Source organism: Ahaetulla prasina, chromosome 6, assembly GCF_028640845.1.
Source record: "Ahaetulla prasina isolate Xishuangbanna chromosome 6, ASM2864084v1, whole genome shotgun sequence".
Classification (NCBI taxonomy): Eukaryota; Metazoa; Chordata; class Lepidosauria; order Squamata; family Colubridae; genus Ahaetulla; species Ahaetulla prasina.
The window spans coordinates 66,946,022-66,964,648 of record NC_080544.1 but is presented as its reverse complement, the minus strand read 5'-3'; the positions used below and the strand labels follow the sequence as shown (position 1 = coordinate 66,964,648).

The 18,627-nt window shown below is 38.6% G+C and overlaps 1 protein-coding gene across 1 annotated transcript; it reads left to right on the top strand.

Moving 5' to 3' along the window:
- The first annotated feature begins 3 nt into the window (after positions 1-3).
- On the top strand, positions 4-18,496 carry DNAJB11 (DnaJ heat shock protein family (Hsp40) member B11). The gene is made up of 10 exons (XM_058188309.1): positions 4-163; positions 4,667-4,823; positions 7,547-7,644; positions 10,084-10,216; positions 11,119-11,261; positions 12,675-12,757; positions 13,509-13,566; positions 14,261-14,372; positions 14,942-15,101; positions 17,061-18,496. Exons 1-10 carry the CDS (start codon positions 96-98, stop codon positions 17,123-17,125), a joined length of 1,077 nt encoding a protein of 358 aa, XP_058044292.1. The 5' UTR covers positions 4-95; the 3' UTR covers positions 17,126-18,496.
- Positions 18,497-18,627: the final 131 nt, after the last annotated feature.

Genomic DNA, 18,627 nt, shown 5'->3' with positions numbered 1-18,627 from the left:
CCGCGTCGCTGTACCGGGGGGTTCTCTTTCGTGCCTATGGTTACCGGTGTGTGAGGAAGGTAGGGGCCGGGAGCTGCTCCGACTAGACCCCCGCCATGTCCCCCCGCTCCCTCGGTGGCCTCCTTCTACTACTGCTGTGCCTGCTTGGGGACGCCATCGCCGGGTGAGTTCAGGGAAGGCAAAAGCGGCCGGAAGGAAAGCCCGCTCCGCTGCTAAGGTTTGCAGGTGGCCCCGCGGTAGGGTGGAGCCCCCCGCTGCCTTTCTTCCCCTTTCGCTCTTCTGAAAGGCCCGCTGAACCTACTGCGCTCTGGGCCCCCGCCTCCAATCTTCCTCCCCCCCCCGCCCCCGTGTGCGGACTGGTCCCTGTCGCGCTGCTTCCTGGCCGTTTCTTCCTATGGAGAGTTGTAGGTGGTTATTGCCCTTTCCTCCTTCATCCACCTTCGCGGGTGGCCAGGAAACGGGTTCGATTTCCTTGTGCCTTCATGAGTCGATGTGCCTCGTGTTTTAAAGTGCTGGGAAGGGTGGGGGAAGAGAGATGAGTCGTAGTGGACGTGGTGTGTCAGTAGTACGGGTAGTCCTCGAGTTACGACCACAATTAAGCCCACAATGTATGTTAATGTTGAGTTTACTTTATTGTCACTGCACATGGTACAACGAAATTAAATGCCGTCTTCAGTGTACGTTATAACTATAAAAATGAAAACACAAACATACATTCTGTATCATTGAAATTGAAAACCCAATATTGCACTATACCCTAGAATTCAGTATGGTTATTGCCCAGGGATAGAAGCTGTTTTTCAGCCTATTTCTCCTTGTTTTTACTATCCTGTAGCATCTGCCGGATGGTAATAGTATGTTGCTAAGTGAAATGTTAGTTACTTGAGTTTGCCCCATTTTATGATTTTTCTTGCCACCGTTGTTAAGTGAATTGTTTGCATTTGTTATGTTAGTAACATGGTTGTTAAGTGAAGCTGGCTTCCCCATTAACTTTGCTTCTAAGAAGGTCACAAGAGCTGATCACGTGACCCTGGGACACAGCAACCGTCATAAGTGTGAGTCAGTTGTCAAGCATCTGAATGTAAATCATATGACCAGGGGATGCTGTGATGATCATAAGTGTGAAAAATGGTCATAAATCACTTTTTTCAGTGCCGTTGTAACTTTGAACAGTCATTAAATGAACTGTTGTAAGTTGTGGACTACCTGTATAGCCACTCAGGTTCAAATCCCGCCTCAGTCATGAAGTTCACTTTAGACCTGTTACTACTTTAATTCTTTTCAGTGGCTGGAATCTACATCCATGTTTCTACTTTTACCTGTCCTCTATCCTACTGAAATCAGTAGTTTGAATCTGTTACCTCTTGCATATTGACTTTCTCAGTACAGGTCCAATTATGGGATGTTTCCTGAGAAAAGCTTAGTTGTCATCTACTTTTGATATAATTTTATACCATCAAGCATAAGTCATTAAATAACTTTGATTATTATTTCCTTTATAGATTATTAATATGCTTTTAAAATTTATTGCATTTATTTTAAATATATATAATCCTTTAATTTTTTAAAAAAAATGAAAGCTGCTTTGAAAATTTTATTGAAAGGCAGGATATTTCTTCCACCCAGCACATAGAGTATATGTGCATATATACTTAAAGTTTTATTCATGTTTCTGCCAATAAATTCAAGGACATATGCAACTTTAAATGAACAAATAAAGGATGGAATTTTCTCTGACCTTTTTAATCTTATGTCAGGCTTCCCCAGCCCAGTTGTGTAAAAATTACAGTTTTTCCCTTTGGTCCATTAGATTTGGAGACAATCCAGTTCCAAAACTGCTTTGGACTGCTTACAGTTTAAAAACAGAAGAAAAAAAAAATCTGAAATGTCTGGACCACCAAATCTCATATATCCACCCCCTTCCCCAAAAATGTCCACCAACAAGATTCACAAATACCCTATCCCTTCTACAATATTATTACAGTGGGAGCTATGAAGATTTTTGGGGGCTGTCATTCCAGATGGGAGACACTACAGCAGCGAGAACCATACTTTCTGAATTCTGTGTAATTCAGAATTTGAAGGCAGTGGTAAAATCTAAAAATTTGCACTATCTGTTCTGTGGGCGTTACTTGGTGGGTGTGGCTTGGTGGTCATGTGACTAGGTAGGCTTGGCCAACTTCACATCATTCACTGTTTAGAGTCAGGAGCTGCACATTCTGCAGCACATTCTGCCCTTCTGAAGCCCCAATGCTTTGAGTTTCCTTCCGCCATCTGGCTTGAACCTCGGAGCCCCACTCTCCATCCCAGAGGGCCGTGCATCCCTCCTCCCCGCCAATCCTCCGTACAAACCGCCCACCCCATTTCTGCAAAAGCAGAGCCCCCTCCCCCACTTGCAGGGCAATCCAAAGGGGAGGGGGAAAGTCCAGGCAGATTGAGAAGGAGCAATAGATGGGATGTGGGAAAAGGGACAGAAGTATCCGGGCAGAAGGGCTCATTTTTTAAGTGTGCTCAAAGCTGCCTAAAGAAAGATTGGGAAGCTCAGCCCCAGGCCCTTTCCGCCTCGGCGGCCAGTCCCATTCAAAATTTCCTGTAGAACTCCTGAGGCCGAAGGGTTTAAACGGGGCCCAGGAACCCAAAAGCTGGCTTTCTCAGAACTTGCACAGGAATCCCTGTTGCCTGTCACTTTTAGTTAGGGGGAGGGTTTGACTCCAGAAGCGATGGGGAAACAAGCGCCTTTTAGCTCGTTGCCAACACCTCAGGGTTACGGTGCGCACTAGCTCCTCAACTGAACGCTCCAAACTTCCATCAGCGCTCCATACAGGCCCGAAGACTTCTTAAGCAGGCCACGGTGGGATAATGCCGTTGGCTGCAGCCAGGGACAGCCCCACGCTCTCTCCATCCCACACTCAGTTTGTTTCCCTTCCATGCAACCATTAACAGCTCACACTTTAACATGATTTTTAGACCTCAAATCTCAGCGTTTGTAGCTAAGAGAAATGCCAGGCCCTTCCTGAACAACCCGCCACTCTCGCTGCCCTCCCTCCCGCTTGGCTGCAGACGTCGGCCTGCCCTTGCAGAGCATCGCCATGGCGATGCCGTTCACTTTCTTCCTTCTCCCGCCACAAAATGAAAGTGAACAACAGTGGTGGTGCTCCGGGAGGGCAGGCGGACGTCTGCAGCCAGGCGGGGAGGGAGGGCGGAGAGAGCAGCGGCAACAGCCTCTTCCACGCTCCTCTTCGGAGCCCCAAGCCCTGCAGAGCCTGCATGGGAGGAATGTGGGCCCAGAGGGAAGCCAGCCTTTTCTGCAGCATCCCCCTCCCCTCTTGAGATTGCCTTGCAAGGGGGGGGCTCTGCCTTTGCAGGGGTGGGGCGAGCAAGTGGCGACCAGGGGACCGGTTCAGGGGCATGGTCAGCCAGTGGTCGCTACCGGTTCGGCGACCCAGGTCACATGTCTGCTACCGGTTCGCCCAAACCGGTAGCATTTCACCCCTGGTTGAAGGGACCCGGAGCACATTAACTGACTAATGTTAATAATAATAATAATAATAATAATAATGATGATGATGATGATGATGATGATGATGATGATGATGATGATGATGATGATGATGTTTTAATTTGTATACCGCCCTTCTCCCGAAGGACTCAGGGCTGTGAACAGGCAGATAAAATACAAACATACACAACAGTTAAAACAACCCTTAAAAAACTGATTTAAATTTGCCCAAAAATTTAAAATAACAATACACCCCATAAAATTACAAAAATTTAAAAACCCATCAAATTCAATTAAAATTTAAAAGTAAAATCAAGCTAGTCCAGCCATACGAAATAAATAGGTTTTAAGTTCGCAGCGAAAGGTCCTAAGGTCAGGTAGTTGTCGAAGCCTGAGGGGAAGTTCGTTCCACAGGGTCGGAGCCCCCACAGAGAAGGCCCTCCCCCTGGGGGCCGCCAGTCGACACTGTTTGGCTGACGGCACCCTGAGGAGTCCCTCTCTGTGGGAACGCACCGGATGATGGGAGATAGAAGCCGGCAGTAGACGGTCCCGTAAGTAGCCCGGTCCTAAGCCATGGAGCGCTTTAAAGGTGGTAACCAATACCTTGTCAATATTAGTTGACAGGCAGAAATCATTGGAGATAAATGGTTCTCAAATAACCTGGTCTTATGCCGTGAAGGGCTGTATAGGTGATAATCAGAAGTTTACCAGTAACCAGTGTAGTTTGCAGATGTCATAGACATGCCAAAGGACATTAAATGCTTTGTATTCTGTACTAGCTGTAGTTTTATAGTTTTAAATGCTCTTCAAAGGAAGTCCTAGATAGAGTGCATTACAATAATCTAGTCGTGGGGTGATTAGGGATAAGTGATTGTTTGAAGTGTCGTTAGATCCAGGAGTGAGCAAATGAGAGCTACCTGTATTTTCTATATAATCCTAACCATGACATATGACTAGTGAATATATTTAAGACTATAGCTTTAAGATCACAGGTTAGCAAGAAAGCATGTGCAATTATCCTTAAAATACAAGGCTTGTAGAACTTTCTGTGTTCTTTGCTATTCTTGTTATTATCAGCTTATGGCAAAGAAGAACATAAATTGTTTTTCTCCCACAATTTCTTAATTTGGGGGTCATAAAAGGCAATAATCTCTTACTGTTTTTCAGGAGAGATTTCTATAAGATTTTGGGGGTTCCTCGCAGTGCATCTGTTAAAGATATTAAAAAGGCCTACCGAAAATTAGCCCTTCAGCTTCATCCAGACCGAAACCCTGATGATCCACGTGCACAGGAAAAATTTCAGGATCTTGGGGCTGCCTATGAGGTAAGTGTATTTGGGAAAAGTCTGTGGTCAACATATGCATCCTGTGCTTCCTGGATTGTTCTCTTCAATGGAATTTTAGAAGGATGGATACTAACTGAAAAACAGCAATGTGTTCGTGACATTAATGAGACTTTTGTTCATGAAAACTTGCCTTCATTTTCTTTAGGCTGATTTAATTGAGTACTTGAAAATGATTTATGAATAAGCAATAGAGGATTTTTATTTCTATTCAGTGTTTAAGTGTAGCAGATGAATATGTCAAAACATGGATATTCATGCTGCCCTATTAAGTAATATTTAAAAATATAAAATTATGTGTTAGAATGTTGGATTGGCATTTAATATGCTGTTGCTGAAGAATACTTACATGAACTTGATTAATGGCAAGATAAAGATCCTTACATATGTTATGTACTGTGCGAAGCCAGCAGAGGTTTCTGCTTAATTTGTCAAATTTGGAAGGCCATGGAGTTCTTCTTTTTCCTTTAGTTTAAAGGATGTGACATATTCTTGCATTGTTTTGGGACATGCTTATGTATGAGAATATGCTTTAATAATAAGATTTGCTCTGCCTGTATGTAAGCTTCCTTTTACACATAGCAGGATGGAAAAGTGAATACCTAACATGTAACAGAAAAGAAAATAAACAGATGAAGCTGTTATCCTTCATTCTTCTTCCTCATTTCTGTCAGTTTCTTCTAAACCTTTTCCCTTGAAATAGAATCGAAATGTCCTTTTGATAGTTAAGTACTTGCCAGTATTAGTTGTTCTTGTGTAATCAGTCCTGTAAAATGTCTTACGACAAAACGGATTAACAATTCTGAACAAGCTGCAGCATAATGTAAGCAATTATATGCTATAGTTTGGTAAGAAAGAATCATCCCAAAATAACTATTTTTGGAGATTGCAAGCTAATTTTATCTAGGTGATCACTGGTTATGTAGAGATAAAAGATAGTTCAGTATTATGAAAAGTGCAGTTCTGTGCACTGTTTTTTATAAAAGTAAGTATTACTAAATTAAATTAGACATATTTTTGACTACACAGAATTAGGCAGCAGTTGCTCATGCATAAATTCTGGATGAAGGGGTGACCACAAATTGCTTACAGCTTGGAAGATTGAAGACTAAATTCCAGAAAATCATTATAGTGTTTCTGAAATTGCCAGTTCTGTGGAGGAAAAAACAGTGATATTGTATCCCAATAATCCCTATGTACTACAGTCACATGATCTCAAAAATTATTCAGGTTCTAGTCCCACCAGGTCCAAGGTTGACTCAGCCTTCCATCCTTTATAAGGTAGGTAAAATGAGGACCCAGATTGTTGGGGGGGCAATAAGTTGACTTTGTAAATATACAAATAGAATGAGACTATTGCCTTACACACTGTAAGCCGCCCTGAGTCTTCGGAGAAGGGCGGGATATAAATGTAAAAAAAAAAAATGATTTGTTTCTGCTAACTTTATATTTGTTTTGTAGCACATATAACATTTTTGCTGAGGTTATCTTTTTGACAAATCAATGAAACATGTTCCTATTTGTTTTTATACTATTTACATATTTTATATGTTAATATGTAAATTTATAGATGTAAATTACATCTAATTAGGAAAAGATTTAGTGTGGTGCAAATTGAATGTTTTAGAGAATTTTGGAATGTTCTTTTTCTTTAGACCAGGCCTGCCCAACTCACTGAGGGAAAAGTGCCAGATTGATACCTTAAAACTAATTATGGGCCACAAAGGAGTAACTGGAAAACTGATTAGTTGTTTAGTGGCTAGCAGCATAGTGGTAGGATGGAGTTGGCCATATCCTCTGAGGCCTAGAGGCATTGAGGACACTGAGTAATGTGCCGTTTGAAGCAGAAGTGGCTGTGAAATCAAAGCAACATTCCACCAATTTTCCTGGTGGCAGCAATATTTGGTGGCATTGGATTGGTTATTTTTTACAAAAAAAAAAGCCTATGGGTCCCATGATGATTTGGCCATTCAGGTATGTCTTAATACTGTGTTTCCCCAAAAAATAAGACATCCCTCGAAAATAAATCCTCCCCAAAAATAAGCCCTTCCTGAAAATATTAAACCACATGCACAGCCGGTCCCCGCCATTTCTTCTGGTTAGGGTTAGGGAGACAGAGCTTAAAATCAGGTAAGATGGCAAGAGGAGCAATGTCGGCGGGCGACCCCCAGGGGGAGGACCTTCTCTGTGGGGGCTCCAATCCTCTGGAACGAGCTACCACCAGGGATTCGCCAACTTCCTGATCTCCGGACCTTTCGACGCGAGCTGAGAACGTTTTTATTCCATCGTGCAGGACTGGCCTAATGGTTTTTTAAATGGGGTTTTTTATTGGATTTTAGAGTTTTTAGCCAATTTGAATATTTGTTTTTAAATTTGTTTCTAATGTTTGTATCTTGTTGTTTTTATCTTGGCTGTAAACTACCCTGAGTCCTTTGGGAGAAGGGCGGTATAAAAATCAAATAAACCTAACCTAACCTAACCTAATTTTCTGAATAGGAAGCCATTTGTGGAATTCTGGGTGTGATACATGGGTGAGGGATGGACACAAACTGCTTTCAGTTTAAAATATTTGTTTCTGGAAAATATCAGACAACCACAAAATTATCAGATCTGTATGGTGTGGAGGCAAAATGATAATTTTGTCCATTTTCCTGTTTAGAATACCTTAAACCTATGTTAATACATGCAATTTATGTCTCCTGCAGGTATTATCAGATGAGGAAAAACGAAAGCAGTATGATGCCTATGGTGAAGAAGGGTTGAAAGAGGGACATCAAAGTTCTCATGGAGATATTTTTTCACAGTAAGTGTGCTTTGCTCCTTCCCACTTTTTTGCATGATAAAGTGTTATCTTACAGTATAGTACAATGACATCCTTATTCATTAATTTCGGCCATGTTACTATTATGATTTGTTCAGCAAGGGCAAAAGTGCAATGAAGCATCTAAAACTAGTTTTAAACAATATGACGGACAGCAATGAGAATTGCTATTAGTAAATGCCAGCAGAATAATAACAACTGTATCAATTAATGAGTTAGAAAGTTGTTCATAACACTTAAGTTGTGAACTTATAATGATGGCCCTATGCAAACCTCTGGAGAAGTTCTGTATGTGTTTGGAGTGGGAGTTATATCATTTCAAGTTTTGCCTAGGATTCACCAAAGTTCAGGGCCATCTGAGAAGAGATTATCTCTATTCTGAGTTAAACATACTATATTCTCAACGCTGATTACTCCATGGACTTGGAAGCTATGTCATAAGTAGGAGCTCCAGCCTAACATACAGGCACTCACACTTTGCAAGACAAAAAACAGGGCTGCTGGTCATAGCTGTGACCAGCAGCATTCTCATTGCTGTCCTACATGTTGTTTAAAACCAGTGTGTCCTGCACACATTTCTGAAAACACAAGTCGGGTTTTATTAATACATGCCAGGTCTGCCTGTTCAGTTAACACCAAGCCATGGATGAACCCTCACCAGGAATTGCTGTCTTGCAACAGAGACAATAACAGTCACATTCCATGCTATTTCTTTAGGTGAATTAACTCTGCCTTAAATCTAAATGTGAATGCTCAATTCCATTTAACATTTGGAAAACCCTCAATACTAAGGGCACAAACTTAAGAAATCAGTGGATTTGTGTGAAGACATAGTTATCAGTTTATTTCAAACAAGTTACAGGCCTGACAACATAGTATTTTAGAGTTCTCAGTTAGTGTATTGATTAGGAAGTGTATGGCACTTTTATCTACCAGATTTCTTCTGTTGATTTCCTCAACTTGCAAAGTTACAAGAGACCTACCTTGAGGCTACTTATAACCCACATTTAAAGTTTTGACAGTTGCAGCTCTCCCCAGTCACATCACTGACCTTTAGATGCTTAGCAACACGGCCATATTTATGGCATTTGCAGCATTCCAGAATCATATGACAGTTTTGCATTTCTGGCTCTTGGCAAAACCATGGACTTGCTTAATGATGGTGGTGTTTGCTTAGTGACTGTGGTTTTGCTTAATGACTACCACAGAAAAGGTCATAAAATTGAGACCATTATGGTCATTAGTCAAAAACTTCCTATACTTTTTCCTCAAAAAAAAAAAGATCAGTTTTTATAGGAAGCTGATGGCTGTTTTGCCCAGTCAATTCCATTTTTACAACCAAGGATAATCTAATATAGCTTACTTCTCCATGGCTAGCTAAAATTCCATGAAAGTTTCGCTAGAGCCCTAAACAGCAATATCAAGTAAGGGGGTTATCAATATAGAGTTAAATCTTAGCTAAAAAATTTCCTGAGTTGCTGTAGAGCAGTGATGGCTAACCTTTTTGCTGTCACGTGCCAAAAGCGGGGTAGCGCGGGGGAGGTCGCGCATGCGCATGCCCCCACTCATAATTCAATGTGCCCAGTCCCCTGTGCATGCGTGTGCCACCTCCCCGCGCTCCCCCCGCTTTTGGCACATGATGGCACAGTAGCCCTGTTTTTTGCCCTCCCCAGGCTCCAGAGTCTTTCTTGGAGCCTGGGAAGGGCGAAAACTGCCTTCCCCACCCCCGCGCAGGCCCTCCGGAGGCCAGAAACTGCCTGTTTCCTGACTTCCAGTGGGACCAGAAGGTCTGAAAATTAGTTGGCCAGCACATGCATGCACACTGGAGCTGAGCTAAGGCAACGCTCAGGTGCCCACAGATATGGCTCTGTGTGCCACCTGTGGCATGTGTGCCATAGGCTCACCATCACGGCTGTAGAGTATAAGGAAGATGGCCTTGATGTAGATATGTAAGCTTTGTTGCCAAGTCAAGAAATAAAACATATTTTAAGTCCAGCATTAAAACCATATAAGGTTTGAAAGTGGCTGAGACAGAACCTCCCTAATTCACTAAACTGAATTATAGCCAGTCTCCAGTAACAAAGATAAAGTCTTTGGCCTATCTCAATAAAAGAGCATAGGAGACTTGCAAAATTGATGTCATCCCAACTAGGTAGATCAGACCAAAAGATCAACTCTGCAGGAAGTAGAGTAAAGTAAAAACTACTTTATTGAGTAAAGTAAAAACTACTTTTATTGAGATTGGCTATAATAACAGACTCTTACAAGTCTGATTCTGTTGTACCTCCTCATAATTCAGTAAATCTCCATCAACTTCCTTATTTCCTATACCGGTAGTTGCCTTACTTAGTAATTCTTACCTGCTCTCCTATAAGTTTAATAGAAAGGAAGCTAAATGAATCAATATTCATGTCTTTTCAGTTTCTTTGGAGATTTTGGTTTCATGTTTGGAGGCAATCCTCGTCAGCAAGACAGGAACATTCCAAGGGGAAGTGACATTATTGTGGACCTCGAAGTTACGCTTGAAGAAGTGTACTCAGGAAATTTTGTGGAAGTAAGTTAGGCAATTTGCTTAATCGATCTCCTTTGCTTATATAAATCTATTTTTCAGGCTTCATTATTAGAAATAGTTTTCTGTCAGTAAAGGAATATGAGGGACCACCAAAATTATCCTTGGGACCACCTATGTACTCCCTGTGGAATTGCCGAAGATGGTGAATGATGGCAACTGTTTTCAGTTTTGTTTCAGTGCTACATGCTTGTGAAAGAAACAATAGGAGAGCAATTCAAATTAATCAGTGGCCTTATTTATACGCAACAGGACTGTGTAACTTTTTTCCAGACAAAGACACTTTGCCTTTGATGACAGACATCCTCCAAAAAGTAATGAGTGGAACCAAGATAAAAACTAAATTTTATTTCTGTTACATGCATATTAAATTATATTTAAAATTAAGTATAATCACTGTGATTGTCATCTAGAAGTGTAGGAATTTAGCTAGGATTTGAAATGCCCCCTATAGCTTTTACTTTCATGTTTTCTCTTTTTGAGGCATTTGGGGGGGATATCACTAGCTTCATTGAAGTACTTTTGAAAAGGAAAGTGGGTGAGTCTTCAAACACGGTCAAAGGATTCTTAATTCTATTGTAGGCTAAGATTATAAACCTCTATATTGGAATTTATTTTATTAAATAAATTATTGAATAAATAATTATTTGTTAATGAGCCATTAATTTTAAATAAGGGAAAGATCAATAATTATCACAACTAAATGCTAACTGAAAATCCAGGGCATAATTTGTGATTGTTTATATTATATTAAGTTCATTTATGTTACAAAGTCTAAATAGCAGGTGTATTGTAAATGAGATGTTTGCTTTATTCATTTGAAAGGGCTAAAGTGTTGTTTATTGTAAAGTCTGCATCCAACAACATCATTCTTTACCTGTTTGCAGGTTATTAGAAACAAGCCAGTTGCAAGACAGGCACCAGGGAAACGAAAATGCAATTGCCGGCAAGAGATGAGGACAACCCAGTTAGGCCCAGGACGTTTCCAGATGACACAAGAAGTTGTCTGTGATGAGTGTCCCAATGTCAAGTGAGTTTGAGGTCCTGTGATTATTTGGTGCTTGAGTAAATTGACAATCTTATGTAATTGTTAAAAATAGCAGAGAAGGATGATGATTCCATTTCCAATAAGAACCACAAGGTGGCATAGAGTGTTGTTGGTTTTTTTATGGCTTGAAAAGAGAAGGGAGAAACTTGTGTGCCTGAAAATCTTCAGGGTGACTGAAAGGAGCCTTTACAATTGCTCTGTCATTATAACATCCCTGGTATATTTGTTCTGCCAAATAAAAGTTGCAGTGCAGTGCTTTAAATTCAAATGGGGGGGGGATTTAGAGGATACATGGTAGCGGCTGCTAAGAATTCTTTAAATTAAGTGTATCAAGTGTACTAAGGGATTTCCAACAGGTGCTTTGTGAATATCTATACATTCGGCCTTCAGATTTTTACCCCTGTAGAGCCATCTCTCTTATAACAGTGTTTCTCAATCTTCACAACTTTAAGATGCATACACTTCAACTCCCAGTATCCCAGCTAGCATGGTAGCTGAAGCCCACACAACTTAAAATTACCAAAGCTGAGAAACACTGTTGTTCAACATAGATATTTAGCTAAGGTTTGAGGTGTTCCTTATAGCTATGTAAATGAAGTTGTGCTCATAAATTTACGTAACCCTTACAAAATTCGTACATTATGGACTATTTTGTAAATAAAAATAATCAAACAATTTTTAAACATTTATAATTTGATTCAAATTAAACTATTAGGTATCACAGAATAGCACAATATTTAAACCATAGCAATAAAAAAATTATAAAACAGTGGTTTGCATCCTCTTAATTCTTAATTGTATGTATTGCTCCCTTTAACATCAACATCCTAAACAGTCTATTAGGATAGTTATGAATGAAGCCCTTTATTTTATCCTTTTGGCAAAAAACCTGCAGGTCCTGCACATTCTTTGTTTGTCTAGAATGAGCTGTATGTTTGAGATCTCAGACAGGCTCAATGGTGTTGCAGTCAGGAGACTGTGACTGCCACTCTAGAACCTTTACTTTGTTCTGCTGTGGCCACTGAAAGGTCAGCCTAGCTTTAGGTATCAGATCATTGTCATGGTGGAAAGTCCAAGTGTGTCCCATTTACAACTTTGATATTTGAGGGTATGGGAATTTTTGAACAGAACAATTTTTATTATTTCCTTTATTGCTATGGTTTGTTTTATGATTGCAATGCTCTTAGATGGCTGATTGTTTAATTTGAATCACATGTCAAAAATGGGTAAGTAAATTCATGTTCGCTTATAAAATGATCTACATTTTAAAAATTCTGCAAGAGGTATGTAAACCTATGAGGGGTTTGTTTATTGCAAGGGGCATGTAAAGGGAAATCTCCGCTTTCATAGAAATATATTTATTGTTTAACTGTTTGATATTTTCCTGTTTCTCAGACTTGTGAATGAAGAACGAACATTAGAGGTGGAGATAGAACCTGGCGTTAGGGATGGGATGGAATACCCCTTTATAGGGGAAGGTACATCTTTTAATTTTTATTCTTTAACTTTTGACATCTTATTGGAGGTTATAATTTATGGGAGGTGTGAAAAACTTCAAATTGATGAAAATTAACTGAGTTTGGAAATTTGGACCCTAATTTGGACTCTGCTTTTTTAAATATACTTGGAACATTTTGTGCCTTAAAAATATTTCCGATAACACTACTAAAATTTAAATACATACAGAAGATACATAATCTTGTGCAAAAGATTATTTATCTTCTGTATGTCATGACTTTTTTCCTTTCTCTTTTTTATTGTATAAGCTTTTTGGCCAATGTCTACATCATAATTTTCAAGAGAACTTGGCTGTGAGTTCCTATACACTAGAAATAGAAACCTGGTTTGTCAGTCTTATCATCCTTGAATTTTTTTATCACTGTTGCTGCAATACTACCTATTTTTGTTCTTGTTGTGCAACTATGTGCTAACCATAGATTTTTATGTAGACCAAAAGAGGTCGTTTAGTAAAATTTCACATTCAGTCTAACCAGTTGTAAGCTTGTATTTTTAGACTTTTGCCTTAATAATTGCCTTTTTTTTAAAGTTAACTATAGGTATTGAATTTCATTAACTTACAAGGACAGAGTTTGAGGAAAAGGTCCCCATCCTGGTAGATCATGCCATTATAGAAATCTTAAAGAAACATTGATCTAAGGTCTCACTATAAAGAGATAATTTAGTTATGAAATATTTAAACATGCCTAATACTTGTTCAAACTTCATCAGGAGAACCTCATGTTGATGGAGAACCAGGTGACTTGCGCTTCCAAATAAAAGTTCTTAAGTAAGTTTCTCTGCTTTACGAAATAATTTACCAATGTTTTTTTCTATATTAGCTATCAATGAATACATTTGCTTTAGTGGTACTAGCAATTAACATATTTTTGCATGAAAAAATGTTATGCAATCAAAGGCTTTGGTGGGCAGATTATTCCATTAAACCAGTGATGCTCCAACTGTAAGATTATCCTTCAGGGCAAGGAGTGCATAGAGCATTAAAAGTGTTTGCTTCTGGGAAACAGTGGTGTCCCGAAGCAGACTAAACCTTTCTCAACCATTACCAAAGACTAGGAGAGTCGAGTTATTTCTGGAAAAAATATCTGCACTGAATGTCTAAAGAATATTTCAAAGAAAAAACACAAAGAGTTGCTGTGAAGATCTAAAAGTTAGAGATATTTTACACATACAAACACTAGTACGTAAAATTAGAATTAATATCCCTGTGGTGTTAGGACAAATGCTAATTTAATTCTAATCATCACTCAAAAAATTACCGTACTTTGCATGACTGTACTCACTCAAATTTCAAAATGATTTAAATTGATTTCTTCAGAAAATTAATACATAATTTTCATAATTTGTCAGTGATTTTAAATTATAGTATTTTTTAATTTCACATGCTGTAAAAAGAGTGAGTTTGCCATGCCAGAAGGAGTAAGAAATAAAAAAATATTAATACTCTAATATGTTGATTATAGGCATCCAGTCTTTGAAAGAAGAGGAGATGATTTATATACAAATGTTACCATTTCACTTGTGGAAGCTCTTGTTGGATTTGAAATGGATATTGCTCATTTAGATGGACATAAGGTAAGGTAGATTACTTTATCTGAAAACATTTTTAAAGAATCCTTTTGTATCCATAATACACATGTTGGCACTAAGATATACTACAGATATTCCTCGACTTACAACAGTTTGTTTAGTAACCATTCAAAGTTAGGACAGCATTGAAAAATGTGACTTATTACCGTTTTTCATAGTTACGACCTTACTGCATCTCCATGATCATGTGATCAAAATTCAGACATTTGTCAACTGGTTCATATTTATGACGGTTGCAGTGTCCTGGAGTCATGTGATCAGCTTTTGCAACCTTCTGACAAACAAAGTCAATGAGGAAGCCAGATTCACCTAACAACCATCTTACTAACTTAACTGCAGTTATTCACTTAACAACTGTGGCAACAAAAAGGTCGTAAAATGGAGCAAAACTCACTTAACAAATGTTTCACTAAACTACAGAAATGTTTGGCTCAGTTGTGGTCATAAGTCGAGGACTACCTGTATTGACATTATGATTATTTTTTATAAAATACTTTCCACTTAAACATGTTAATCCTATTGAAAATATTCAACATGTATTTTTTTTTTGTTAGGTCCATATTGCTCGAGATAAAATCACAAAACCTGGAGCCAAGCTGTGGAAGAAAGGAGAAGGTCTTCCAAACTTTGATAACAATAACATCAAAGGCTCCCTAATCATTACATTTGATATTGAATTTCCAAAAGAACAGTTGACTGGGGAACAGCGAGAAAGTATGTATCGTAGTACCCTAATGATAACTCAGAAAGAACAACGACTTACTAAATTCATCACCTTGGTTGTCAATATATTAATGCTCAAATGTAGAAATCTAGAGGGTACAATCTGTTAAAAAGAGCCAGAAATAACAGAAAGTACCAGAACAAGGTTTGCCATGGCTGCTCAAACCAACCTACAGTATTGTTGGTGGTGTTGTCACCTGCTAAAGGAAGAGAAGATGGGAATAATGCTTTCCTAAAGCAACTGCAATTTTTTTAAGGAGGCATAAAATATAAGGTGCCCTCTAAATGTAATTAAATAGGGTGCTGTGGGTCAGCAGTTAAGATCCTGAGCATGTCAGCTTGAAAGCTGACAGCCCATTTCAAGACAATGTGCACAACAGGTTGAGCTCCTGTCAATTCTTGCTAACAATTCCCCAATTCCTACCAACCTAGCAGTTCTAAAGCATGCAAATGCAAGTAGATAACTGAGTACCACTTCACTGGGAAGGTAATAGCATTCCGTGCACCCCAGCATATAGTCATGCTGACCACATGACTACGAAAATGTCTTCAGACAACGCTGGCTCCCTCGGTTAAGAAACGGAAATAAGTACCACCCCCTATGGACATGACTGGACAGGGAAAAGCTTACATTTAACTTTAAATTCAATAGCTAGCAACAATGGGGTCTTTAATTACCCTGACATCTTTTGGTAGAGAAACCTGGGGGGAAATTTCTGACATCCCTAACTGACAATTTTCCAATTTTTAAGGAATGGAAAAAAGCACTAAAATTAGGGTAACTTGGTAATCATCCTAACCAGTTGAGAAGACTGAAGTAGAAGCAGAAGGAACATTGTGGGAAACTAAACATGTTGGCTATCTTTGTGGTTCTTAGCATAAAGAAACATTTAAAGCTTAAATATACTCAAATAGAAATGATGGACATCAATAAAGCAGATTTTAATAAATTCATCAACAACAAATAGTACCCCATGTCAGAAGCTAATAAGATGAAAACAGTATAAGAAGCTACAGTGGCTACACAAAAAAATTTAGTGGGGATCTGAAAAACAAAAATGACACAAAAATGGAGAGAGGGGATGGTGACAAAGGAAAAAGTACTTGATTTCCAAACTCATTCCAAGACCCTACAGTTTTGGTTTAGAGATGCTAAGAACTATAAAAATAACTGTTTTGAAACAAAGTAGATTTATTTATTAAATTATGCAGCCCCATAGTAGCATACACTTTTAAAAACAGTTCATTGTAGCATATTAAGAGATCTGTGCTAGGATCTCTTATAGTACAAATTTTAGAAGATATACTGTAAATAGCAATCAAGAAAGCATCCATTATCGTAAATTTGAAATTGGTCATTATAGAATGAAATGGCTAATCTTAAAAGTAGTTGGGATCTTTTTCAGGAAGGCACCTGGCTTGTTCTCATTCTGCTTTAACTATTTGTCAAAACAATGTGATTGTCTCCTTTTCAAAATAATTGAATATATCCAGGTAGTCCCTGACTTACAACAGTTCATTTAGTGACTGTTCGAAGTTACGATAACACTGAAAAAAGTGATTTATGACCATTTTCATACAGCTATTGCAGCATCCCATGGTCATGCGATCAAAATTCAGATGCTTGACAACTGGTTCATATTTATAACGGTTGCAGTATCCTGGAGTCATATGATCAACTTTTGAGACCTTCTGACAAACAGTCAATGGGGAAACCAGATTCACTTAAGAATCGTGTTACTAACTTAACAACTGCAGTGACAACTTAACATACATTTTGGGCTCAGTTGTGGTGAGCAGTCAAGCACTATCTATAGTATTATTGAAGGTTTCCTCTGAACTGTTTTGAGTAATATGCTAGAATTGAGAATAATGACTGCTTTTCCCCTTAATATAGTAGCACTCTTGAGTGTATTGTTGTATTGTGATTGTGATTTTATTATTTTGCAGATCTCAAACAATTGCTGAAACAAGCATCTGTTCAGAAGGTGTATAATGGACTGCAGGGCTATTGAGACTGAAACAAATGGACTTTCTTGTGGATAAATGAAATAAGTACTGTAACTGCAGTCTTTTCTGCTGGTCATTGTAGAACAAATGCAGAGGGTGGAGTAACCTCTGAAACCTCTTTTTTTACAATAGCAAAGATAATTCTGAGCTGGATCAGAAGACAACAAACGGAAGTTCTTTATTCTGGATACAACTGGTGCTCTGTTTGGAGCAATTAGGCTCCATCAGTTGAGAGAGAGAGCGTGTTTTTAACAGAATTAGCACACTGAAGATCCGTTTTCAAATATATTTTGATGTTACTTTCCTTGCCACTCTTAATGAGTTTTCATAATTTTTTCATGGTTCCTTTATTTTGGATCACCTTCGTTTTGAGATGTTCTGTGGCCCATCTTGGAGTTACACCTATCTTTCTTGTTCAGATTTGAGGGATGAGCAGATAATAGCTGCCTCTGCAAATTGCTGGCCTCTCTTCTGGTTAAACTGCCAGGTGCTTGTTATTTACAGTTGTAGCAGTGTTAAGTTTTGCCACCATTTAGAGGGGATCTTTGCCTAAGTTAACACTTAGAAATGTTAAGAGAAACTGGTTTAAATGAACTGAGAGCCTTTTTGTCATTGCACTTAGAAGAAAATGTGCTATGTTGTTTTTGTTCACTTAGATAGGAGCTGCTGGGTTTTTTGTAACAGAGCTCTATATTGATATTTCCTCTAATTTGCGGTTACAACATTTTATGTAACTAGATAAGTAAGAATACTGCATTTTAAATTTGTGGGAACTTTGGGCCAATTCGTATTTTAAGTAGGACATATGTTTCCAGAAGTGCAAAGTATGGATTCTGAGTGTTTAGAATTTTCCAGATATTTTCAAATTACGCATATTGCAGTGTAAAGTACTCATTCCTATAAATATTGGCATATTTTAATTACATACAACAAAGACACTAACTGCTCAACATGACTATAGGACTATAGGTTAACATTGTATGCGGTATGGTTAGGAAGGCACATAGTTTCTATTTTTCCCAGTCTCTTAGCTAATAGGAATGCCCGTAACTCTCTCATGCAGACTTTTGTGTATTTTGAAGTATCATATTTATATATCTACTGAAAAGAAGGCTGCAGTTTCTTACCCTGGATCAGCCTCTTAGTCTCAAGAATGACCTAGCAGTAAATAATGTTTATTTCCTTGACTGAAAATGAAATTGCTTTATTCAATCTGGAAAACCAGCCCACTGATATTTACCAGCAGCATTGTATTATAATGGATGGAACTGATCAAGTCACTATATGAATAGAGAACAAGAAAAAGGCCAGCAGTGAAATAAATAGCCACAAACTGTGCATAGTTTGGAATAACTTTATAAAAAACATCCAGCCAATTTTGCCATTCTTTCTTCTGTTTTAAGAACTGTAAGTTCTACAAATGAAAGGGAACTTAAAGACAGGTAAAATGTTTTTTTAATATAACTATATTTAAATATATGATTATGCCAGCTCATAACTGAAAGCC